At 38.5% G+C, this 26,542-nt stretch overlaps 1 protein-coding gene across 2 annotated transcripts in view; it reads right to left on the bottom strand.

Annotated features, from left to right (window-relative positions):
* DOCK8 (dedicator of cytokinesis 8) overlaps window positions 1-26,542 on the bottom strand; it is a 90,561-nt gene that overhangs the window by 20,649 nt on the left and 43,370 nt on the right. For both annotated transcript variants that reach the window (XM_039729927.1, XM_039729928.1), the window contains 19 exons: window positions 25,523-25,640; window positions 23,770-23,840; window positions 22,951-23,089; window positions 21,286-21,387; window positions 20,458-20,553; window positions 19,137-19,371; window positions 18,039-18,203; window positions 16,155-16,330; window positions 14,435-14,530; window positions 13,417-13,512; window positions 12,472-12,621; window positions 10,021-10,134; window positions 8,943-9,098; window positions 6,159-6,298; window positions 5,365-5,534; window positions 3,878-4,023; window positions 2,976-3,158; window positions 2,179-2,314; window positions 1,483-1,570 (listed from right to left, as the gene is read on the bottom strand). In XM_039729927.1, coding sequence (XP_039585861.1) covers window positions 1,483-1,570; window positions 2,179-2,314; window positions 2,976-3,158; window positions 3,878-4,023; window positions 5,365-5,534; window positions 6,159-6,298; window positions 8,943-9,098; window positions 10,021-10,134; window positions 12,472-12,621; window positions 13,417-13,512; window positions 14,435-14,530; window positions 16,155-16,330; window positions 18,039-18,203; window positions 19,137-19,371; window positions 20,458-20,553; window positions 21,286-21,387; window positions 22,951-23,089; window positions 23,770-23,840; window positions 25,523-25,640 — 2,577 coding nt within the window. The remainder of the gene's footprint in view (window positions 1-1,482; window positions 1,571-2,178; window positions 2,315-2,975; window positions 3,159-3,877; window positions 4,024-5,364; window positions 5,535-6,158; window positions 6,299-8,942; window positions 9,099-10,020; window positions 10,135-12,471; window positions 12,622-13,416; window positions 13,513-14,434; window positions 14,531-16,154; window positions 16,331-18,038; window positions 18,204-19,136; window positions 19,372-20,457; window positions 20,554-21,285; window positions 21,388-22,950; window positions 23,090-23,769; window positions 23,841-25,522; window positions 25,641-26,542) is intronic.

Raw genomic sequence — 26,542 nt, forward strand, 5'->3', positions numbered from 1 at the left:
GGCACTTCTGAAAACTAGGTCTCTAGACAGTTTGTATAGATGCTTTTGTTCCTTAATAGTCATCTTCGTGTTCAGTTGTTCAGAAAAGTAAGCTGGAATTTCTGAATGAGTTGACTGTAGCAGGACACAAAACTCCAAAATGGAGTAACAGATAACTGATCTGACAATTCCTTTAAAAAAAGTAAAAACTGTAGATTTGATCAAAGTGGAAATTGCTTTAGCGCCATAGAAGCATTGTTTAAGGTAGGCAGTTTAAAATGTTGATTCCTGAGACAAGAAAAGACAGCAAGTCCATACAGCAGTGTCCCAGGGCATTTAAGACAGAACTGAAATACTGAGGAGAGACGAGATGGTGGTAAGGCAACACATATCCCTTCTTAGCTGAGACTTAGGAACAAGGTCTGGAACACAGTTCCTCTGCAGCTCAATAAGCACAGGAGCAGCCACTAACAAAACTGCATTTTCACACATCCATGCCAGAAACACAAAGAGGCATTTTTCTTTTTCCTCAGCTGCTCAGAAAAATGCTGTTGCCTGGCTAGAGGCTTCTCTCTAGAGCTTGAGATTAAAGATCCTGTGACTTCGGCCAGAGTTCCTAAACTGCATTTCTGCGGCTGAAGCAACACCCTTAACAACCCCACTTCTGAGTGACTTCAAAATGTGTAGCTGCTCTGCTACATTCATTTACCCAAAACTAAAACCAGAGGAGCAAAGAGCCATCCTTTAGTGCACAAACAGATAATTCAGAGGAGGGCTAAGAAAGGAAATTAGGGAAGTCATATGGTTAATAACTACAATGACTCAAAGCAACAAAAAGAAGGGACTGCCAAAACTTTAGTGCTACAATAAGGGCAGAAATCCCTTATTATATCCCTTATAAGAGTAAGAACTGAAAAAATTTAGTGAACTTTACAGGTGTTTGGACTATTTTCAGCAACCACTGAGCTTTCATCCACATGCTGAAGGGATCTTCTCTGGCATGACATCTATCTTATAACTGCTGCTACAATCCCAAAGCATTATCTTCCCTGATTCCTGCTAACAGAGCTTCTCAATATTAATATAGCAAGTCAAATCCAGCTTAGCTGATTTAATGTGGCAAAACATATACCACAGTACTTTATGTACTGAGGAGCCAAGAGCAGCACCAAAATAAACGTAGCAAGCCTCTGTATAGGACTCTTCCACTAACTAATGTTTGCCACACTGTTAAGAAGGAAAAAAACGTGTGGGTAGCAATTTAAAATTCTCCTTCTCTCCATTCTTGTGACCTCTTTGTTGTGTCATGGTAACAGTTGAATATTTCTGCTACAGAGACATTTTGTTTTATTTTTATTTTATTTCTTTCTCTTTGACAAAAGAAGGAAAGAAATGAAACTACTGATTTTGTAATAAAACTTTCTAGGAGCAAGAACAAAACATAAAAACCCCAAGCAGCTTGATTCTAATAAAAGCAATATATGCATTAATTAAACTACTTACTTATCTTGTCTCTCATTTGCCTGCCGCCACTGTGTCTGCTCCTTTCTCCAGCGCAAATTTTCATTTACCCCTGCTGATCTGTCATTCCCTAGGAGTGCAACATATGTCAGAGAGATTAAAACAAAAGGGGACACCTGAAGTCTGACAGCTAGCCAAAAGAAGGAGATGTATTTCTGTAGCAGTCTGTCAGAACTAGAACCATTCAATTTACAGGTTCAGGGCTCTAGTAAAAAGACTCATCACTTTTTTTACTTAGGATTTTTAGAGCATTAACTTGCTTAATGTCTACAAAAACCAACCCACAGATTTTCCATTTATTAAATGAAGCAACCTTTTTTGCTAGGAAAAATTCATTTTGATACCATTTCTTGGTATTGGATTCTTTCTCTAATCAATCTTGGCTCTTGATTAGACATTCATATAACTTTTTAGACTATCTTGAAACTTCTTTCTTGGTTTCATATTCTTCACATGAAAGGAACTCAGTCCTAGCTACACCTTGGACATTTGAAACCTAATTATATTTTCATCCATGCAAAACCAAGAATGGTCTGCAAAGGAATGGACTGTGGGTGAAAAGGAGGTGACATGAACAAGGATGAAAATGAATAGTGTGCACAAACCCAACAAACTCATTTATGTTTACAGACACTTGAGTTCCTCTCAAAAGGCATGGGGGGCAATGGTAGGAAGTACCAGCTGGTATTCTGCAGCGCTTCATCATTTCTCCTCTGGCTCCTTCTCCTCTCAGTAAAGCCTCTTCTAATCTAGCTTTCACATCGCGTGACTTCTGGAGTGCTTGGGTGCTAACTTTATCTGAGCTTTGCTTGCCCTGGAAGTAAAGTTAAAGCAATCACCACCAATGCCTGCATTTTTGATCATAAGAACAAATTACATCGCCAGAATGAGATACAAAGGAGAGACCGTCAGAGGGGGCAGAAAGCAGTGACCATGACTGATTAATACATAAAGTCTAATAAATGTTACAAATGAGGAAAGAGGTACAATATATACTGGTAATAGAAATAAAGATGTAGTTCAGTGCTACAGAGAAAGAAATTAAAGTTCAGAGAGAAGGTTACTTGGTTCATTTCAAACAGACCCTCTCAGAGAGAAGAGTGCTGACATCAAGACCCTGCTCATAATTAGAGTTATCCTTAGCGTCCTTTCTACTACTTACTGTAGTATAATTCCCACCAAAAATAGCCCTCAAATACCCAATAAATAATAAATACATAAAATTAAAAAAAATTTCTCAAATAAAAGAAAATAATCAAACTATTTGGGACACCTTCATATGACTTCCTGAAAAGTTTCTGCAGCATTTTCCTTGAAGGCTACTGTCAGTTATTTTATCTAAAATAATTAGTCTAGGTTAGATAAATGCTAATTTAACCATTGTCAATAACAGATTTCCCCTGGACAGCTGGAATTTAAGGAAAAAAAAAACTGATCCAAACCAGGACAACGAAACTAAGCCTTGTTTCACTTACCTTATACTCAAAGCATGAAACACAAATGAAGAGGAGGTCTAAAATCCTGTTCAGTTGCATGGATGGAAGGTCTGCAATCCATTTCTGTATTAGGTTCTGATCAGCATTTTTCATAATCCAGAGGAAACAGATCAAAAGGTTGCGAGTAGTATCAGGACCTAATGTGGCACTCTGTCTGTAGGGCTAGGATCACATAAAGTAAATGTCAGTTGAAAGAAGAAAAGGGAGAGGAAGGTTGTTTGGGTGAAGTAATCTTATTTAGATTTAACTGGAATTAAATCTCAGGGCTGGACTTCAGTAAATTTGACCTCTTCCAGGTGATAATTATTGTAATTTTGACTGTATGTGTAATTAGTGAAAGGACCAGTTGAACATAAGTGAAAGACTGAGAGAAGCTCCCATTTGCTATATGCTTGTATAATAATTTCCTTATAAAAATGTAGGAAAAAGATTCTGTAACAATTTGCTTCCACCCTGCCATGCAGTTACGTCAGCCAAATTGCATAATAATTTAAGAAAACCCCAAAAAACATATGAGGAAAGACCATACATAGAGAAAAAGAAATATCTGAATCTTATATCCATGGATTCAGGTAAGACTGGAACGGTGGGGCTGCCATAGCGGCATTTTCTGATCTCGAAATGAGTCTAGATTTGGTTTGGAAATGGAAATAGGCATGTGGGAGAAAAAAGTGAACAATGTATGGTAAAATAGCAATTAAATAACTAGAAGAGAATAGGAGAAGATGGCAGAAGGACTATGAGAGATCTGTCAGGGCTGGACAAAACAAAAATGCAATTTCTCATGACTGTAGCTGCTAGTGGCAAGAAAGAATAAAAGGAGAAAAAAAGGAAGATGAAAACAGATAGAAGAAAGGAGATTGGCAGAGCAGTGAACATACCAGGGACACCAGAGGTATTCCAGAATTCCTGATGTTGAATTGACTCCCTGCAATGGCAAGGGCCACGTTTTGGTTGATTGCACCTGAAGACTCTTGTTCTTCTTCTGGGTTTCCTGTGCGTCCCTTTCCACTGCGGTTATCTGAAACTAATTTGAAATATTCCATTGGAACTTCAGGAGCAATCCAGTTGCTTCTGCTCACATGTCACAGTTTTCCACTGCTCTGTAACTGAGCAAAACAATTGGCACTTCCATCCCTGACACTGTTGGTCTGGCTGATGTACCAAGCAGTGAAGAGGCACAGCATTAGCAAGAGGAATTGCAGCCATCTGCAAAGACTTCTAAATTATTCAAACGTATGAAATACATGAAAGGTGGAAGCAAACATGAGATTATCTCTGAAGTTCAAAGCCAAGCTAGTACTTTGTAAGACTTGGAACCATCCAGTTCTGGTTAATTTCTGTCAAGAGGATAAGCATAGAAACTAGACACGGATTTGGTAATATTCAACAAAGTATGTAAATCTGCTAAGAGCTGACAGATCCAGTATTGCCTGCTGACTTAAAGACAAATTTTTTTTCAGGCACCTAACTGCTTCTATTCCCTGCTGATTCCTGACATCACTTTCAGCAAATGAAGTTATCTATACTAATGTTTTGTAAAAATCTTGTCTGATTCTGAGCATCCATTTTGTGTTTTGCAAGTTCTGTTTTTCAGAGAAGCTGAGTGATCAGCTGGATCCCATGAGTTCAGAATGTGACCACAGCCCCTTGTGACAGATTCTCAAAGAAAGATACTCTAAAACCTAGGCACACTGGTACACCTGAGCTTCTTCACAGTAAGTTTTTTAATCTATGGTATAAGGATAATAGATAAAAAAATGGTGTGAGATCTAATTAGCCTATTAATTTATTAATTTGTTTATATTTATACATTATATGTATGAATGTATAGTAAATGTTTTCATCTTACCCAATTGAAAGTGATAAATTACACTTCCAGAGTTTTTTGTTAAGACATTGAAATGTGAAATATTTTCACAACCAGTGACAAAAATATACTCTTCAAAATACATACCTTTAATTAATTAATTTTGGTATCATGTTAATAGCAGCAAAAAAGCAATAGAAAAAGAGAATACAATCTAATCTCTATAATTGTGGTGTAACATGATGTCAGTATCACTATCAATATTTTCACTACTGTTATGTGTATGTAGAGCTAACTATTTCTTGCAGACCTTGCAGGCATTATTTGGTAGGTCAGAAAACTTATACTAAGAGATATGCAGGAGCACTTAGAGAAGTATCTCTGGTCTATCACTTCCTGATGAAGCAAGGACACTGAAGTTTTTCCTGTCTGTAAAAATCCAGTTTACTTCTAAGTAAAGAAATATTCTATCTTACTAGACAAATCTCTTATGTTTGATAAATTATTTAGCAAAGTCTCCTTTAGGAATTGAAAAATTCAAAGGCAAAAAGGTCTTACTTGTAAAATCATGGAGTTGCGGTAGTGAATCCAAAATGATACCAACCAAAGGGAGGTAAAGAGCTGCAATTTTAATCTTCACCTCCTTTTTGGAGCAACGTGGGTCTAGGTCATGGGAACTCAGCAGGCTAAGGATAGCACTGACAGCTTTTCTTTGCACCTTGCTAATCCTGTTAACACAGAAATCATCCAAGAGTTACACACAGAAATCATCCGAGACTTACATTCATGGATCATGCACTTATTTGACTTATAAGTGATTTCACTTATAAGTCAAAGATTTAATAAATAGAAAGGAGGTGAAAGAAACAAATAATAAACACCAGTATGCACTTGATAATCTCTTTCATTCTGAGCAGAGATTCCTGTTCCCTGTAAACAATAGGTATCTTAAATCTCCAAGACACTTTACCACAATCACAGAGCATACTTGTCTTTTAAATTTCCCATAAAAATTCATCATGGTAAAGAAAGATGCTTAAGGAAAAACATCAAACTCTGGCCAAAGTTTAGCTAAGTGCTTAAGTTCAAACAAAGAAGTGTTTTAGAGGGAAGAGCAACTGAAATTTTGTGTTCTCGATTTCTGTATTCAGCCAACACTACCACCACAAATAGTATATTTTTATTAATTGAGAGGAACATACTGCAGATAAAACCATGACTGGGTCATTGCTATGTTACAGAGTGACTCACTGAAAAGCATGGGGAAAGCAGGACTGTCATGGAGTCAAACTATGGCCTTGTCAAGAGTAACGGTGTGACCCGTTCTAAAATCTGCAAATTAGGATACACACCCCTCACTGTCTGCGTCCAGTGCTGCTGCCAATTCAGTGAAAAGTAAGCCAGTCAGGAAGTGCTGCTGACGATATTCAGCTGAGAGGTCAAACATACCAGTGATTTTCTGGTCCTGGAAACTAGAGCAGGAGCTGGAGTTCTGTGGAAATACATTAGACGTATTAAAGAATGATCACTAAAACCAATGTTTCTTAAAGAGACCACAGTCACAGTCAGTGTAACAAACAGAAAATCTCTGCCAGAGGAAAATCACCGACTTTGTAAGTAGGCTGGACATTTTGGAGGAGGACATCTGTGTGTGAAACTAAAAGCTTGCTAGGATGCAATCTCATCCTTTCTGTTCTGTGCCAACAACTCATTTTACACTTTTTGAGATATAAAATTCCTACCCTGTATTCATTAGTTTAGACAGGATACAAAGTCAGAATATTCTCCATTCTTGTTCTTATTGTTGCAGAGCAGTCATTAACTATCACAGAGCAAGGAAGTGCCTCTACATTAAGAGGGACTTAGGTGTCAGAAGCTGTTAACTGTGTGTTCTTCTGCATCCATGATGTCTAGTATGGAAGTAAGGTCAGGAAAGATGTGAACCATGTTTCCTTTTGCCCTGGAACTCCTTGGCTGAGCTTGCTGGCAGCTGGCATAATTTAGATCAGCCCTCAAACTGCTCTAACTTACGTCTGTGACTGATATACAGCCAGCCCAGGAATGGAAAGTTGCTGCTATATATGTGCTGTGAACTTCTTAGCTTCTCCAATCATAGGTGTGTGCCACAGGTCATCTGGAATGTTTTTGTCCCTTGCTCAGGTGAGCATAAGTCTCAGACTCTACTCCCCCTGCAGCTACTGGGTTTTATGAGTCCAAATTTTGCTTTTAATCTATATTCTTCAGTATTCTTTCCAATATTTTTGTCAGTGACCTGGGAATAGCCTCAGAGCCCAAATACCTGAAGAATCAGTATACTACACTGTGGTAGCTATCTTCCAGTATATTGTGTCAAATGAACCCCATGTCTCTTAGCAGCCCCATATTTTGGATCCATATACTTAGGCCCACTCCTATTCAACCTCAAACAAACAGGCATTGGCTGTACTATGTTTGTGTGAAATAATGTCAAAGTGTAGAGCACCCAGTTAAGTGAGTTTGGCTTCTCTAAAAAAATTTCAAAAGATTTATTCACAAGACCATATTTCTACGGCAAGTCTAACTCAAGTGGGCAGCACTCCTGCAGACAGATCAAAATTACTGCAAGGTGGTCAGCTAGTGCATTAAATCATGCAAGGGCCACAAAAGCCTTATTGATTTGCACAGGTTGCACATTGTAGGTTATTCCTAAAGGAGAAAAGAGTTGATGATGTTGCTTGAAGGAAAGATCAATTAAACTGATGTCGGTCAAGCTCTGACTTGCTAGAACTAGTTACAAGGACTATGTTGATATTTTTTATCCCCCATAAGCAGAAGAGTCATATTTCTAGCTGTGGCAACCAGGATTAGTATTAACCAAATGCACTGTGATGTTTTGCTTTTAGGACCAAGAAAAATATCAAGAAAATATTATTTACTATTACAAACCTGTGACAACTCTCATTTAGGTATGAGATGTAGCACATCTTAGCATCCTACCAATTCTTTGGCAATGACACGCAAAAAAGAAACCATGAATTTGAACTGCTCCATTACTCCAACTGTTTTTGTACCTCCCATCATTTTTAGTTTCAATTCCATCCCCTTGTCTCCAAGCATTGTGGCAATTATGGAGCATTGCACTGAAATGTTTTAACCCAGTCCTGACCTCTTCAAGACCTCCGAGATGGAAAATAGACATGTGAGCAACCTTTGATAGGGGTTTGCCCCATTGTAGAAAACCATGTCCATAGACTGTAGAGGAGAAGAGCGCTAGACAGGCAAACTAGTGTGTCCTGTGCCAACCAACAATTTCTTTTTTTAATGTCTTTGTGAACTCTGTGGTCAGGAAGATCATGGGAGGTCCTGACACTAAGAAAGTCTAGAGCTGTTTCAGTATCAGACCAAGTCTGGAAAATTCCTGGAGAAACAAGATATGATGCAGATTGCTCAGTCTACTCAGGATACCTGAGTGTTTCCATACAGAAAATCATAAAGTTCAAATAAAAAGAAAAACACTGTTCAAAAAACCACAGAGAATCATGGACAAAGATATAGCATGATCTGTACTACTGTGGGGGAGAAACCCAGAAGAAAGAACACCGGAAAAAGAAAGCGTGATAATCCTACTTTATGCAACATGAAGGATCAACAAAAATTCACTATTCCAGAATATTGAAAATTGCAGTGTGTTAGTCACTAACTTAGATAGTGGTACCATCTATTTCCACCTGGGAAGTAAGAAGTTCCATTAGAAGGTAAACACACTGAAAGCATGCACTGCTGCATGCCATAACTCCAAAACAGATATTGAAATACATATTTGTGGTTGTGTGTGATGGGATAAGGGTGTGCCTGTGAATTGGCTTTTGGAGCTGTGCTCCTTTTAGACCTTGTGTGTCTGCCTCAACTGCCATTTTCTGTGAATGTGCATGTTTCCATGTGTCTGTGTCACATTTAACTTTAACTCCTGTAGACACAGTTTTGCAGTAGCACTCCAGTAGCCTTTCTTCTGTCCCTTTTTCTCAAGTGGGAAAATTTTCTCCCTGATCCAACAGTGGCTGATTCTAACTTAAGTATTTGAGTACAAAGCAATGCAAGTATTTTTTTACATATGCTTCCTGTGATGTTCACGCAATACCTATCTAATGGACAAACACCTGGGAGGACAAGGAGGGAGAGGGAGATGCTGGAGCAGATGCAGATGTCATGAAGAAGAGGTTCAGATTGAGGTAATGCTCATGGCTGCAGAGAATTCTCAGGAATTCAAGTCTCATGGAAATCAGGGTGGAGAGTGAATTCAGCTTGCTTGAAAGCTAGGAAAAACAAATAAAAAAGTGTCAAGGGATGAGCTAGTATTATTTAAATTACCATGTAGTGAAATATGCTGCTCTCTGAAAAGGACATAGACACGTAGGTCTGCGTGCCTCAGAATGCTCATTCTACCTAATTTCCATACATCAGCTGTTCTTTTTTTGATAATGATGGTGTCTCTCTCCCTGCTCACCAGATGACTTATCAACTTCCCAAGAGATAAATGTTTCTTTCTTCTTTTCTCCCAAAACAAAAATATACAACATTTTTATCTTTTGCATAAGACAAAAAACAAATGGAACTTTTCTGAGTCTACGCCAAACTTATAAAATGTCCTGCTAAGCAACACAGGACATCAGTGGTCTCATAATTTCCCTTCTTATCAACAATTACATCAGTAATGGAATTTGTGGGGATACCTGATGGACCTGTACAAATACAGGTCACAAAACAAGGAAAATGCTCCCCGTCAAATACAACAAATAATTCCATAACAACACCCTGCATCACCATTTATTTTTCATTTTCAGAGACTTGTGAAGCAAGAAGACAGATATATTATTGTGACTCCCTGAAATCTAAATACTGTCCTCACAGCATTCAGCAGGAGGAGTCAGAAAGTTGATCTGTATTATCTGCAGATCCTTTTGCTAAGGACAGTAAAAAAATAAGGGAAGAAAAATGGTTCCATGGATATTTTGCACCAGTGCAAAGTATGACATTTCCAAAAGAGTCTTTACCTCCACTCAAATTTTTTCCTGCAGGTCACAAATCAAAAGAGGTTTTAAAATCATTGCATATACAATAGGAAATAGGAAATTTACCCAGACCTTTAACACAACTCAAAGGATCTTGATGGATAAACTAATCAAACAGAACAAAACACATAAGCCAAATGCAATCCCAATCATGCATGGTGCCTACCTGATTACAGTAATGTTTGATGAGATTAAACACAAATCCCCGATCCATTAAAGAAAGAAGATCATACAAGAAAAATGCCAGGCTGATATTAATTTTTTCTGCTTGTTCACTTTCCTTAAAAAAAGAAAACACTCCAGTTATGATGTATAAAAATTACATAGAGGTGGAAGATATTTTAGAATCATGAAAAATAGTGCAGAGGTCAGGTCCCAGAACCATCTTAGGGAAAATACAGGACAAGATCGTTTTAGTTCTCCAGTTCACATGATCTCGTTAAAATTGCACAGAATCACTTCTGTAAATTATTTCAACTGTTTCACAGAGAAATGTCATTTTGTGACATTTGCACCCGTTTGGGCTGACAACAATGAATTTGAGAACTGTTCTGAATTGCCCATTGGCTGCAGTACTGCACATGACTTTTTTTCCCATTGAACATAACAGAATGCTGGTTTAGGAACTTAAAACATTTAAAATATTAAGAAAAACCTGCACTGGCTTTGCTGATGGAATGCCAAGTATTTTGTTTAGAAATTTTTAAGTGTAAAACTGATAGTAACAAAATACTGGTAAGGTAAATCTGTGGAGTTCACCAGCTACGCTCTTGTATGCTGGAAATTAGCCTGATTACCAGAGATACACAGCATCAAGTAAGAATTACAAAGAACTTCATGTACCCTCTAGAATGAGGCTACTTCAAACGGACCAATTAAAATCACAAACTCTCAGCAGCCTATGTAGTTCACCAAGAGGAATTAGTGAAGATGCCTGAGGGATCTGCACATATTTAATGCTCAAAATTGACAAAGGAGATGGCTGAGAAAAATACTGCTGGTACTGGCACCTCTGGCTAGTGAGAACAGGTGTGCATCACCTCAGGGTGGCTACAATTCACTTTTTCATTTTTCAAGCTTTTTGTTGCTGTTGAGGAATATATATATTCCCTACCATCTGGAATTTGCAAAGGAAAACATTTTTCTACGGTGAAGAAAAACCTGGTTTTCCACTACCTTATAGGGCAGGCAAGCATATGCCAGACATAGCACTGTAAAAATCCAAGGCAATCTGACATGCTCAACCATGTATTGAAACATCAATTATCACTCCTTGGATTTAAAAATCAGACACATATTGCCTACTACTTTGTACACCTAACCAATGGCCCTAATTCCAAAAACACAACAGTGGGATTTTCACACACAATCAGGTTCTATACACTAATTCTATCAAAATGAGAATTAAATTAACAGCCCACAAAAACCCATGTATTTCTTGTGAGGAAGCCATAAATGCTAATTCTGGTGCAAAGCCTACAATTCTGTTAAAGCATTTTTATTTTAACGATTTTTTATTTCACAATGTATTTTAAAAAAAAAAAGTCACGGATGGCTTAGGTAAACATTTCTGTGGAAATTATTTCTCTGCATGTGGCCATCACAGAAGCACACCAGTGGATTGAGCTTCCAGAACAAGCTTTTAGAGAACAGTGACAATCCCCTCTGTTACTCTCTGCCCCAATTTGCCTGATCTTGCCCTTTTCTGGTTTCTGATCCTCACAGCACTTGGAAGAAGTGGATCATGAAACCAAGTTTGTTGAAAGGTGACCTGGCAGGCCAGCTCTCCTGGCTGCTCTGCTCTGCCCTGCTGCAGAGCACTCTGCTAGGCTAGCTGCATTTGGCAGCTCTGGGGCATGAAAACAAGGTGATTACAACAACTGAACGAACAACAGTCACTCAGTGCCTATCTGTGGCCTTAGCTTTTTCTACTGGCCAGCTCAAAGAGGTATCAAAAATACAGGCTGGCAGTAGCAATGTTAAAATATAAATTACAGTTTGTGATCCTTTCAACTTTATAATCCGTTGGTTCAGTGCAATTTGTTAAAAGTAGAAATAATTTCATGGAACTTAAGGCTTATTTCTGGTCTTCAATTTTCAAGTGGCCAGTGTCTCTTTAAAGAGATCAAGGGTTTGATCACTTGTGGCTGGCTTTGGCAACACTCAGGAGGAGCACTGCCTTCCTATGGCATATTCCACTGCTACAGAGAACTCAGATGAGAAATTACACACAATGCAGTAGGTTAGAGGGTAACTGCAAAGGGGGATAAAAAGAAGAAGTCCTGCTGGGGCTGCAGTCTGATGTGCTGGCTAACATGGCATAAAGAATTACTAGAAATGAAAATGGATGTCCAGCCTTTCCTGTCAAGAGGAAAGGGAATTCCCTTCTTGCACACTGCAGCCACACTGAGAAGCAGGCTGAGGAACTGAGTTGAACAAAAACAGTCTGCCAAGAGAGCACAAGGCTGCCCTTTACAGTGCCTCAACTCTTTTTTAAGGTCCATGTGAGAATCTTGGCCTAATTCTAGCAACACTTCTGATTTTGAAATGAGATTAAGTGTAGCTCAGTGTAACACAAGACGAGTAGCAAGGATCCATAGTGCTTATTTCCACTTACCTTGGGTGGTTTGACTACAAGTGCAGCAATCTCTGAAGTAATCACACTAACTATAGTGGTAATATCATCTTTGAAACGATCAGAGAACCGGCTTCTTCGTAGGTTATCTTGCTTCTCTGTGTTGTGAACATACTGAGCCATACTCTTTATCTGCAAAGCAGAAAAAAGAGTACTAAAAAAATGCCCAGACTGGAGGTAAAATACTGCTTTAAGTTTGTAGGAGTAAGATTTCCTACTTCCTTTTCCCTGAATTTAATCACTCATTTTCTCAGAGCTGCTGTGATAAATCCTACATGGCAATGACAACAGAGGGTCTAAGGCTCAAATACAGACAGACGTTGATTCATATTCATATTCATGCAGTTGGCTACTCTCAGTACCTGAAATCAGAAACACCTTCCCCCAATCCCTTGCATCTGGAGTTCTGAAATGCTGCTGCTTGCTACTTTTTCCCTTTATGATGACAGACAAGGAGTGACACTTGTGCAATTCTTATTTCTTGACCTAATGTTGCATTACTTACATGCTGATAGTGGAAATCAGTATATTTTTTCCACTGACATACATCACCGCAGGGCTCTGGAGAACTGAGAGTTTGTGGAGCTTTGTCACTGCTCCCATGTTGTTAACAAAATTGAAAAGATAGGAACAGATATTTACTAAAAAGGAAGGGCTTGGTTGATGAATGTCTCAGTTTTTTACAAGCTGTGGACTTACAACTGCTCATGTAGTTCATGCAGAACCTTGCCATCACTGCCATATTGAGGAAGGAAGGTGAATACAAAGAACTCTTTATTTTGTACTGTTCGTACTTTCATTATTTGAGACCTCTCCTTTGCACAGAGCAGAGTAACTGAAGAGGTCACCACCCAACTGAATCTGTGCCTGGAGCATCTACTACATGCCACCATTGACTAATTGTAAAATACCACTGTCGAGACTTACCAGGAGCTCAAAGAAGAACCAGGCATACTTGAAGACTGATTCTCTCACCATGCCCGTGCTGACCACCATCTGCAATGCCAGTTCCTCATGGAAATGCTACATGATAAACACAGACTGTTGGAAAATGGCTTTTCAATCAACTCATCTTTCATTTTCAACATCTTCCCTGCAGGAAACTTTTCCATACTAGAGGGTGAGCAGCCAGATGGGGATGTATGGGCATCCTTGCAAGATCAGAAGGCAGATTTCACCAAATGAATGCTGTTAGCAAACAGACTTTGGGACCATTTTTCTGTGGATCCAGAACTACAAATAACTGAAGAGGGAAATGCCTTTGGACCATTCTCAGGTGATTGTCTGTGTGCACAATAGAGAGCAGGCATGTTTCCCACTACCTGCTAAACATTTTTGTTTAGCCCGTCCATGTTTTTCTGAGAGAAGGTAAAAGTAAGATTGACTCTGTGTTGGAAGAGAAGGACAGAGCAATAACCAGTGCAGACGTTGTACAGACATTTGCAGTTGGAGATAATACTTTTTACATAGAGATCTGAACACAAGACACACAGCCCCAATTATCTAAACTTTTAGGAAATTCAAATCTGGAATACAAAAAGCTTGGTTCAAGAGACAAAGAAAATAATTCTTTACAGAAGAAAGAGGAGGCAAATATTTCTGAATGTAGTTTACTGTAACGTGTAAAGACATGCATCCAAAAGTAAACAGCAGTGGAAAACGACTGAGGCTCTAAGACCTTGAGAAAGAGAGCAAAGGGAGGATTTAGGCAGGCTGCTACTTGTCTAAATCTCTCCTGGATAAAGAATCTAAAGACTCTGGAGCAGAAGTTGGAGTAATGTTTACCCACAGATTCAATATCTCATCACTAATTCCTTGTTTGATAAAACTGGTTGATATTTTGTTCTATTGCTTCCCTCTCCACATTTAGAAGGGCTAATTGCCAGCACCACTCAGGATGATCCAGGTTTTTCAAGGAGTTCCCTCATGCATAGCCATAGCCTACCTTTTTATTGGATGGTCTTGTGCTTGCACAAATGCCTGACACGTCATTTGTTCCTTCAATGTAGTAAGACATCCGACTGGAGCTGTGATCCACAGGCTGGGGGACACAGATGGAAGAAATACAAAATACTAAATCCATAACTAATTAATCTAATTAACAGAAAAGAAGTCACTCGCAGCTGGGAGTTTGTTTGTGATTTTTTTTTAAGGTATGCACAGACATTCATCCAAACAGTCCTTCTCTTTCCTTGTTCCCAACCCCCTTCCCACTCAGGCCGAAAACAACCTGGCGGCAGCAGCAGCAGCAGGATGCAAATGCACTGCCATCGCGTGCCCAATGGCAGCACTGCAGCTGCCTCCAGTCTTTGAGGATAAGATTCACCTTGAAAGGTGTGTGTTTATCCCTGGCTCTACAGCGAAAATAGCTAACCCTTTGAAGTTTTTCTTTCCATTAAAAGTTATGACAATTTACGATGCAGTGAAACAGCAGTAACCAGCTGTAAATTTCTACATTTATCAATGCGATGAAGCTGTAATAGCAATAACTTTAATTTTGTATTAATTTGGAAAAATGCCTTGAGCTCTGGTTTGCTTTTTTTTCCCTAGGACATAGTACATTACAGTAAAAGTAATAAAATTCAAATCTACATTATTAAAAATTGCTATGGATGGATATATATGCCCATATGAACAAATAAAATAAATTGTCAAAGCCTGTGTATCTTACTAGTTCTCATTTAACTAGCTGAAGACCAGTACTTATGCATTTTAGATGGAGAGGCAGATGCTCATTCAATAGAGAAAAGACTTCAAAATATTTCTGAAAATAACCTACTTGAGAAGCAATATTTTACTTATATAACAGTCAAAGAAAAGTGAGAGGGGGATACAGTTCAGACCTCATCAGATGTATTGCTGTAGAGCTCTGCCAGGACTGCAACTAGCAACAGGCTCCTTGCACAGGGTTAAAAATCCTGCTTTTGTCAGAGGCACAGCTTCCCAGCTCCAGCTGAGTGGAAACTCTAGGTCTTGGTTTCCCAGAAAGCTGCATACAACCATCCTCATAAAGCTCTGAGATGGGCTGGCATGCTGTAGATCAGCGAGCACCCAGTGCCAATCAGGGAAACAAAATCCTTTCTCTTGGATGTTGACCATTCTGTCCTGCAAGCCATTGGTGGTATATGTAGCAGTGGATGAGAATGCAGAGGAAGGCTGTATTTCACTCTGTGGTTGAATGAAGTATTTGGAAAGCTCCAGGTGCAAATTATGCACATGGCATCTGCACTGTAGCTGACACAAAGCTATGGAGTTTCCACTTACTCTTATTATTTTTTTTAATAGGAAACTATATAACACTAAACAAAATGAGGTCTGCATTGACTCTGTGACTTGGACCAGACCAGGTCACCAGCTGTGAAGAGAACTTAAATATCTGGAATAACAGGAGAGTGAGGCAAGTCAAAAAAAGCAAATGCTTCTGTGAAATGTTTAAGCCACAAACAAGAGACAGAGTTCTCACCTCTTGCTCTCCACTGGTAAGAGACATCAGAATTTACCAATGGGATTTAACATGTATTTATGCCAAATCAGATAAACAGAAAATGCTTCTGGTGATACATACAGTTCATTTACAAGGCGCAAATCCAACCCTCAAAGACAAAATCAAGATTATTCGGTTTTGCACCATACCATTCTTCAGATATTTGACTTTGTTCTCTTACCCTGGATGACAAGATGTTTTTGACCTCCTCATCAGTAGCAGCTTGTGTAACAGCGATGTCAGGATTGCTGCAGCTTATCACTCGGCTCTGCAGGAGTTTGCTTCCAACAGACACTGCAGAAGTGCGTCCAAAGGTGTAATAACGAGATTCCGTCGAAACAGCACCACTGCCTCCACCTGCCACAGCAAGATGTTTGAATTAAAACTAAAGGACATATATATGAGACAAACATCAGGTTCAAGCCGATTTTGCTCAGTGGTGCTATAACATCAGCATTTTGAAAAGAATAAAGCTCCTGAAAAACACACTACAGCTGTTTCATTAGCAATCTACACTGGCACTGAAAGTCAACAGTCAGCAGTTAACAGGGTGATTGCACAAGCAGTACCAAAAAATTAATAGGGCTACCTAATCAGCAGCACTATTACAATAGTTCTTTCTTCTCATCAGCTCTTTTTAATTTGCTGTAGATTAAGACAATATTCACAGGCCTAAACACAAAACACCACCTTCAACACATGATTTAATACCATCTTTGAAGTATCCAATGAAGCAGGGAGCACTGCCATCAAGAATTTCACTAAATGATATCTAGTTTCCAGTTTCACCACAAACCTTGTTTCTCCAGAACAAAGAATTCCCAAGTGTATGTGACCTCACAGATTTTCACATATCCCAACATCAGTCTAAATGTGCCTCAAGGGGGATTTAAATTAATATTCAAAAGAGAAAAAGGCCTACATAGCTTTAGCTCCCACAGCACAGCTGCTTGTGGTAAATAATTGAATATACACCAATTAATCAAACAAATCCTACAGGCCTTAGGATAATGATTGTAACAGAATAACAGAATGGTTGAGGTTGGAAGGGCCATCTAGTCCAACCCCTCTGCTCAAGCATGTCACCTTGAGTTAGCTGCCTGGGAGTAAAACCAGGTGGCTTTCTGCTCTCTCCAAGGTAAAAGGCTTGGGCAACCTCTCAGGCCAACCTGTAGCAGTGCTCAGTCACCCTCAGAGGAAGTGTTTCCTCATGTTCTCTCTGTTTCAGTCTGTGCCCATTGCCTCTGATCTTGTCACTGGGTGCCACTGGACACAGCCAGGCTCTGTCTTTGCAATCTCCCTTCAGCTCTTTTTGTACACTGAAGATCCTCCCTGAGGTTTCTTTTCTCCAGGCTGAAGAGCCCAGCTGTCTCAGCCTTTCTTTGTTGAAGAGACGTTCCAGGCCCTTTGTAATATTTGTGGCCCTTGGCCCGTGTCTGTCCAACACGTTCATGTCTCTCTTGTACCTGGGGAGTCCAGAGACAGACACAGCACTCCTGGTACAACCTCACCAGGGCTGAGAAGAGGAGAAAGATCACCTGTTTAAACCTGCTGGTCTTATAGTATTTTATCCTCCAATGATATCCTTAGTGCAAAGTAGATCTTGGGTGAGCTTGGCCCTATACCAATCTAGCAATAGGTTACTTTGCATGGAAAGTAATTTATTTATGTACGTGCCAAAAAATTGGCATCTTAAGACCATTTTAACTTATGGAAGAAGTTCTTCTAGAAAAAGTTTCAGTTGAGGCAATTTCTCTTGTATTCATCTTCATGAAGCTTGCTTGTAGCTGTGGAAACCTCTCACCTCAACCCTACAGCTTAAATTAATAACTGAGGGATGGAGATTATCAGGGGATCATTCATATTGCTCTTTGCAGTGCTGATATTCCTGACCTACCTCTGAGAAAAATGGTATATCAGAACAGTTTAGTACTTAAATGATATGCAGTCTGAGTCTGTGGAGTTGTGTTTGCTATCATAAAGGTTAGTGCCTTAAGTCCTCTCAAAAGAAGAATATATGTTGAACAGCATATATTAAGGAAAAAAACCCTTGCACCAACAATACCTGATTTGACCACTTCTCTTTGTGGGTCTGGCAGACGAAATACATAGTAGACATAAGATGCCAGGAGACAGTTCCTTCCATGCTGATCCTTGCTCAGCTCTTTGCTGTTGTGGAGACTATTCACTATTGCAACGACAGACTCAAAGGCAAACTGTGAGAAGTTGGCTGTGAAGCAAAGGCAAGAATTAGAGCCAGCACTGAAGGGTACAGCAGAATTAAGCAAGGGCATTCTTTGTATCAACAACTAATCTTGTAAGGTTCAATTCAGTCCTTAACAAATTCAGAGTTTTAGACAGCAATTGCTATGCCTGACCAGACCCAAACTCTACATAGGCCAATAAACACTCTTTAGCGACCCACTAACTTTCAGCTAAATCACTGGTATTCTGTCACTTTGTGCTACATAAAACTGTTAATTACATTTCTAGCAGCTTTCACACATTTCCTATAAACTATCTTCTTGCACAATACTAGGACTCATTACTCTCCAGCTGACAGACAAATACTCATTTCTCTCCAGCTGACAGACAAATACAAGCTAGCATGCTTTAACACAGATATTGTAGTGGATGACAAATGTTGATTATCTGAATGAGATAAGAAATTACCTACATCACTGTATGCCAGTATGCCATTCTTCCACATTTAACATATGTTATGGGCAACTGGCATCTCAGTAAAACAAAAATCAGTGTTCACTATTATATTCTCTGGGTTTGTGCTCACTCAACTCTGTCTAAAGATCTTTGGGCAGAGGATATGATGCAGACAGCAGTGTCAGTTGTAGGATAATGATTTTGCTGGTGTTTTACTTGCAAAACAACTCAATTGCAAACAAAGTTGAACCACAACCCACTTTCTGACCTATATTTTCAGATAAGTAATTTACTACAGTTTCATGTACCGGGGAAAGGAGAAAAGGCAGCAACTCTTAAGCTTGATTAAATTGTGCAGTGAAACTCTGTCTTCAGCAGCACAACTCGTTCTGAAGTGTGCTACCCTAAATACTAAATCCAAGCCTGAATATTTCAGCAACCATTTCCCCCCCATATCTAGGTTGCTTGCAAAGCCTCTTGAAGACCATGAACCAGTAAATACCTGTCTGGCCAGCTATGACCATAGGCTGTACAGCCAGCTGGAACAGTTTATCTAGTACCAAATGCAAAAATAAGACAAGAGGTTCAAGGCGTGAAGAATTCAAACAGATAATGCTGAGCTTCAATTCATGCTCCAGTGAAGCCTCTGTAATCTTCTGATCCATCACTCGAAAGGGGAATGTCACTTGGCTTTCCAGAGAATGGCACAAGGTGAAGAACTTCTCCAGATGGTTATCCTGCAAATACAGTGCACTCACAGTTAACAAAGTTGATATATTTCAGGCTAGCACTAGCTAAGAAAAGCCTGATTGTACCACCTCATGGGATGAAATTAAAGATTTTTGCCCTTCTGGCTTTCAATAGTGGCTGCTTTCAGTATAAAGCAGCTGTCACAATGCTTTGTTTGCTCCTATTAATCTGGTTCAAAATCAGACTGTGGTAAGATCAGCCTAAAGGCAGGAAAGTTATTGCCCTCACTAAACTGATTACTTCATTTAATGAAAATACTTTTCCTTCTATTTGATAAAACTCTGTCATGTCATAGTCCCTCCGCCACTCACACCTGAGTTCCAGCTACCTACAAGTTATGTGCCATAGGATTACTCCCCACTTGTATTTAAAGAACATGATGCAAAGGGGTGATGGACCTGCTTCAAACACAGAGCCTTCAGCTGTTAGGACATATTTACCAGCATTAATTAGAAAGGAATAAGGGATAAGAGCCACTGAAAAGCAGCAGAAACAAAACAAACCTGATCTGATTCAAACCAGCATCTCAGTAAGATGGGCAAAGATCCAATTTCCTATGGCATTTAAATGACAGGAATCATTGAGGTCTCACCCAGCACTAAGTTTGTGTCCCACATGGCATTGACATGTGAGCTGCACAACACACACTGGTGGTGTATAACATGTCAGTGGAGGTGGGGAGGTGCTATATCTTTGGAGGTGTGGACACACTCTATGAACCAGCCTTGAAGAACAGAAGATGCAGACTGCAGAAACTGGCACTGTGCCCTGCCAGCACCTTTCAATCACAGCCTAAGCAGACCCCTGCTGAAGTGAGAGGACACCCGGCTCCCTGTTACTCCATGTGACTTGCTGCCAGGAGTGCCCATTTGTTCACTTCCACCAATAGATTTAATATCTAAGGAAACAAAAGGATTTCATTCACAGAGGATATCAAGTTATTTCCATAGCTCCTAATTTTTTTTAAAAACTGTGTGGGCTTAAGCACCTCTGTTTCATAAACCTGCTAAATTGGCCTGGACATCTGAATTTTCTTTGAAATTAAACTACAGCTGTATGTGCTGATGCATTACCTGGGTGTGAACAGATGACACAGCTTGAACTTCAACAATGAAAACACCCTTGTGTCCTTCAACCCACTTTATAGGGGGTGTCTGAGATGGAATTTTCTGTGATGGGAAAAAGAAAAAGGGAATCATCTTCCTTTTAATGCTCAAACAGAAAGTCTGTTTACATGAAGCTCCATAGGTTATTCCCACTATTCACTTCATTTTAGACATCCAAATTCAGTGCCACACAGACGATGACAGCTTGTTCTTATAGACAGGATCTGTTGCACTGAACAGGCAAATTCAGACAATTTCAGCTGGATGTCTAACACGGATCATTTAAATATACATGGGATATTGTTAAGGCTAAAATTTCCTGGACAAAGCATTGCTAGAGGCATTCTGTGGTGACATGGTGCAGTTTAAACCCCTCGGACAAATTTCCTACATGCCATGTTTACTGAGAGCAGTTTTCTGCTCCAGTAATACCACCTGATTCCATTTCTACTCCCCTTCCCACAAAGTCACAGAGAAAAAAAAAACAAAACAAAACAAATTATCCTGTGGATGAAATTGAAGTATTGCCTTGACACTCTTGAAACAAATATATCCCTGATTAGACAATTCACAAGAATTTTCTTGCATAGCTAACTTCTAAGAAAACAGTATAATGAAATAAAATATTTACAACACCATTGACAATAATAACAACAACACTTATCTTGACTTCCCCCTTCCAGAGAACAAAAAGGAGGCACTGCCTACCAGCAGACAGCAATGTTAGCTTGTAAAACACTTATGCTGTTCTCCTACATTAGGAAAATACTATCTTTTAATAATTTTGTTTGTTACCTCAGGAGAGTGAATTGAATAGTGTAGAGGCAGTTTATCCAATGCAACAGGAAGACTATAATGTCCAGTTTGAAGACGATCATTTAATAGAATTGGCAGCCACTGAAACAAATGATGAGAAAACACAGCAGTATTACTGATGATATATGATTAGACCTATTTATTTAATTGTTAGATGCAGTCAACAAAACAACAAATGAGATATTGACCCAAGCTTCTCTGATCTAACCCATTCAACAGTAATTTCTTTGTATTTTAAATTAAAAGATAGCTGATAGCTACTGTAGAAAAATGTACAAGACTGCTTTACAAACCATCTCTTTTGAACAAAACAAACACAGAGCTTCTCATGTGTGACACACATTTTTCTAATAAATCCTATCAGAAGGATTTAGGGGAATCCATGTTTTGATTTAAAAATTCATGTATCTTGAATACACTGATTCTTGGCATTGAAGCAAATCAACAGCTAAAGTTTTGCTGGAATTAAACTGAACATCTTCCTTGTGATCATCACGCTTGACTGACTTGTCATATCCCTGCATTGATATTTGGACACATTAAATTTTTTATTCAAGTCTGAAAGAGGCTGGGAATTTGAATATCACAGGGCAGAAACATTTTTTATTAGGTGAACAGAAACTTGAAAATTAAGTCCTCACCTATGTCAAATCTTCTCCTGAACTAATTTATGTCTTAACAATCCCACTGACATTGGTGGGACCATAACTGTCCATAAAAGAATGCCCATTTGAAAGGATTCTCAGCATTGTGGTTCAAAAATGCCAAAAGCCAACAAAGAAACAAACAAGCAAACAAGCAAAAATACACAAACACAACAGCCTCCCAAACTTCATAGCAAGAGCACATGGAAAGTACATCTCAATTGCTGACCAAAGTTGTAGGACGTTTTCAAATCTGAAGCATCACCATCTTCAATTCTTTCCTTTTATATTAAAATCTCTCCAGTAAAAAATACTGTTTGATAAAGGAAAAGGTCAGAGAGACTATGCTACATGTATTTCTTAATCCTTAGATTAAGATGAGACATTCTAGTCTCAACATGAAGATAAAGAAGGCAAGAGAATTACATTTTACCTTTTAGAGTGTTTCTGGTTTTTAAATTTTTATGTGGATAAAAGACAATTTAGAACAGAAATGAAGTGTCACATAAAACCTAAATGAAAATATGATATGATATGATATGATATGATATGATATGATATGATATGATATTAGCTGTTACCTCATGTATGAACACCATAACAGTAATGATTGTAATTATATAGGATTTAGGTTGGGGGTTTTTTTGCAAAAAATAGGATCTAACATAATGAGACTATGTGCCATAAGGCTTTGTTGTTGCAAATATTTAGGTGCATATTTCAGTTATGTGAAATATTAAAGTGAATTAAAGTGAATTCATTAAGTTCAAAGACAGTTAACACAGCAAAATTCTAGGATGAGGATGTAACACATCTCAGGCGGCATATAATTTCTATGAATTCACACTAAGATGTTCCATTGGTTTTGATGTATTGCCATAACCAGAAAAGGAATATATGACAAAATTCTTGACAAGCAGAGAGTCTGCATGGGATACACATAGAGATGAACATACATGCACCCACACACACCCACTCTTATGTATCACATGGGACTTACTGAATACCCTAGGAGGGTTTCAACAGATGCTCCTTGCTTTGGTTGGCAGCTGATGTGATAAAATGTGAACAGTAGATGGTGTTTCTCTGTGAGTTTTGCTGGCAGCTTAATTTTCACTTCTTCGTAAAAGTCAGGGGATCTGTTAAAAAAAAAGCCAAGCACATTCCCAACGTAAGTGTAAGACTGAGCACGAGGCTAATTTGCCAGTTGGCTTTTAGATGCTATGCTTATAAAACCAGATAAATTCTGAAGACAGAGCTGAATTAAACAAAATATACATATATATACAAACACATTTTTATGAACTTGAAATATTTTTATTCATTATGAATCTGGAAGCTATATTTATGAACAATCTACAGCTTTGAATCAGAAGAAAACAGACAGTATCAGATGGACAGATTCAGCTTACACCTATCTCTAGGTTTCAATCTCTGGTTTGGATTTTTGCTTAAGTATTCTGCAAATCCTAAATCCCAAGTTCTCATTTATGAGAATGTCTCTTCAGCTCTTTTGGATCTATGAATGCATTGAAGTGAATGATCTTAAAAGTTCTGCTGCTTCCTCTTCCTGCCCCTTAATCTTCATAGTAGGAATATTCTCAACTACTAAAAAGCTTCAAACAAGAAAAGCAAAGGTTGCTTCTACAACAGCCACTTATATAAATTAATGTAGCAATCCAAATTAGATATGATAAATTGCACATAACATAAATGTTTAAAATGGCATTCCTTGATGAACTATGTAGAGTAACAATTACGTAGAGAGATCATTATTATTACTTCTCAAGTCGTATGAATAGACAGTAAGAGCACTTACTTATTATGATATGTGATAGCTGTGTACATTTCTTGGACAAATTCTGGACCTGAAGATTTCCCAAAAATTACCTACATTAAGAAGAATAGAAAATCAGGACTACAGCATTTATTTGTCATCATCTTGTGTAAATTTTAAGACAGTATCTAAAGATTTAAAATGACTCCTCAATTTTATCTTAGCTTGTAGGCATAAATGTCTTGTTACCAAGCACCTCCCCCATACTCTGTTCAGGGTAAAACACCAGGAAAATGGAGCAGTGATATTTCTAAGTCACTGACTACCTCACATCACATCCTTTAGTAATGAACTAAAAGCCCAGGAATCATAGGAAAAAAGTTATGGTAAGCCACTTACATGTTGTCACACTGTCTTTATCTAAGTGCTAAAAAGTTAAATAAAAAGTGGTTTTAGGAGTTTTGTTTTCCAGTTGTAACCTGCTCATTCAAGGTGAGATACATCTCACCTGACCTTGGAGGTCCAAAGTCCCTTTAAAATCAATAAAGAGAAACAGGCATTTATGGTGCTAGATTTGCTTTCCTAAGACACATGTCTATGGTAAGGCCTTGAAATCAAATAATTTAAAGGGAACCCTGGGAGATGAGCTTAGACAAGAATCTCCGCACTATGCAAGTCTTTATAAATGTATTGAGAGGAAGGTCACTTACAGTGGAGAGAGAAGAAGATGAACTATGTCTGTCCTAACCATTTGTCAAAACCTAATCATAACACAGGTAGAGTGTAAGGAAACCAACAATGCAGTATAGTGTAAAAGAAGATGTTATGTTCACATGGCACAGCTCTAGCTCTGGAAGAAATGTAGCTTGGGAAACACTGCTGATGCTCTGATTTCAGGTCCACAGGTTATGTGGAGCAAGGCTGTGAAGTACATACTAAACAATGTCAGCACACTGATAAAGGCTGGTTGGGTGATAGTCCTTGGTCCAACAGATTGCTGGACCAAAGTACAATCAACGTAATATTTCCACTTGTTGTTTTCCTTCTCCAACACATAAAATCACAGAAGATTTTTGTCTCAATGTCATTCTCAAGTAGCCAACAACAGTTATTGAAAATATAAAAAAAAAATTCGGGCTGAAGCAGACATCTGGGCTAGAACACTTCAAACCGAACCTCTGAAGCTTGGTAAAGCTGAATAGAGGATCTTACAGTGAGAGATGTTGAATAACCTGAACATAGATAGGACTGTCTGCTCTGCTAGTAATGTACATGTATGTCCTAATATACAGCATGTTTCAAACATGAAAAGCTCTACCTATCTGCATGATTGTGCATCCATTCATGCTCAGGCAATGAAGAGCCCAACTTTTACATTCCAGCGTAATACCTAAGCACTTGTGTAAACATCGTGCATACAGAGGAGTTACCCTGCAAAATAGACTACATCATTCTTAAAAGGTCTCTGAAGCTCTGTGAATTTTATGCTTAGAAATTCCAGCATGATGCTGATGTAATATTATGTCATTCTTCTGAAAACAGGGTAGGAAGATTTAGATGACAGAGAGCAACATGCCTCTGGTTCCACTAGAGTCACAAGTCTTTTTTGTTGTGGATAAGGAGTATAGTCCTGCTTTAGGATGAGAATGAAAGCTTCTCAAGCTCTCTGTGTTAGGCTTCCTAAGGCCCCGCTAGAAACTGTGGTGATGGGAAATAAATAATGACTTGTCTCGTCAGAGGTTTCTCAGGAATGCATGTGAACAAAAGCCTGCTAAGAAATCTCAGCATTTATTACCGGCATTGCACAGGATGGGTCTTCCCCACACATAAATTGGATCTTGATGGTAATGTTCCTTGCAGAAGCCAGTCGGTTAGCAAAATTCAGCCTCTGAGGGTAAACATAGAGGAGATTTCTGAAAGAAAGATAAGGAAGAATTGGTAAATGGCAAGCATTCCTGTTTGAAAATTAAGCACACAAATTAGCATCTTGCTCATTTCTCTCCCTGTCCTTCAATTCCACATACATAGTGAAAGATCTGTCAGAACTCAATTTCAAAAGTCCATAAATAAAAGATAATTTCTTAGTGTGACACACAGAATGTCCCATGTTTAAGTTTCACCTACACTAAACTGTTTTCTTACAAACAAACAATTATCTTTTCTTGATGTAATGAAAAGCAGGAATCTCTTAGAAAGCAGTTCCTTTCTTAGACATGAATAATCAGGTATTGGAAGGGGGAAAGAATCACTCAGAGGTGATAATAACAAGGAAATCAACAACTGAAGTTCATACATTCATAGCTTATAGCAAAAAAGAAGGCATCTGTTTCTGGGTTATACAAATCAAAAAGCAGTATCGATGAACCTGATTATATACAAATAATAAAATTTGAAACAATAATTCTATAAGCTACCTATTATGAATATGAATGTAAATATGAATATGAATATGAATAATGCTTTTAATCTTAGCATACTTTGCTGTTTACTAACTTCTGTACATGAACATATCACTAAACATAAAAAGCACCTTTAATTTCTGTGGGGAATTTGACAGCATAGGTGGTCTTCTGACGTACAATTCCAATAAAAGAGTAAAAATATTAATAGAAAGATTTTTCTCTGGTGAAGAGTATGGCAAATCTGAGATTTCAGGTAGACCTGGATTATACATTAGACCAGGATATTCTGGAATCATGATTATGTCTATTTACTGTCTTGTTTCCCAGTCTGAAATAGGTTTCTCACTGCTTCTCCTCTGAATATAAGGAATAAGACTAGTGCTGGAGGAAGCATGCTGGCTTTCAGTGAGAAA

The sequence above is a fragment of the Passer montanus genome, unplaced genomic scaffold (genome assembly GCF_014805655.1).
Source record: "Passer montanus isolate IOZ18808 unplaced genomic scaffold, ASM1480565v1 scaffold7, whole genome shotgun sequence".
Lineage (NCBI taxonomy): Eukaryota > Metazoa > Chordata > Aves > Passeriformes > Passeridae > Passer > Passer montanus.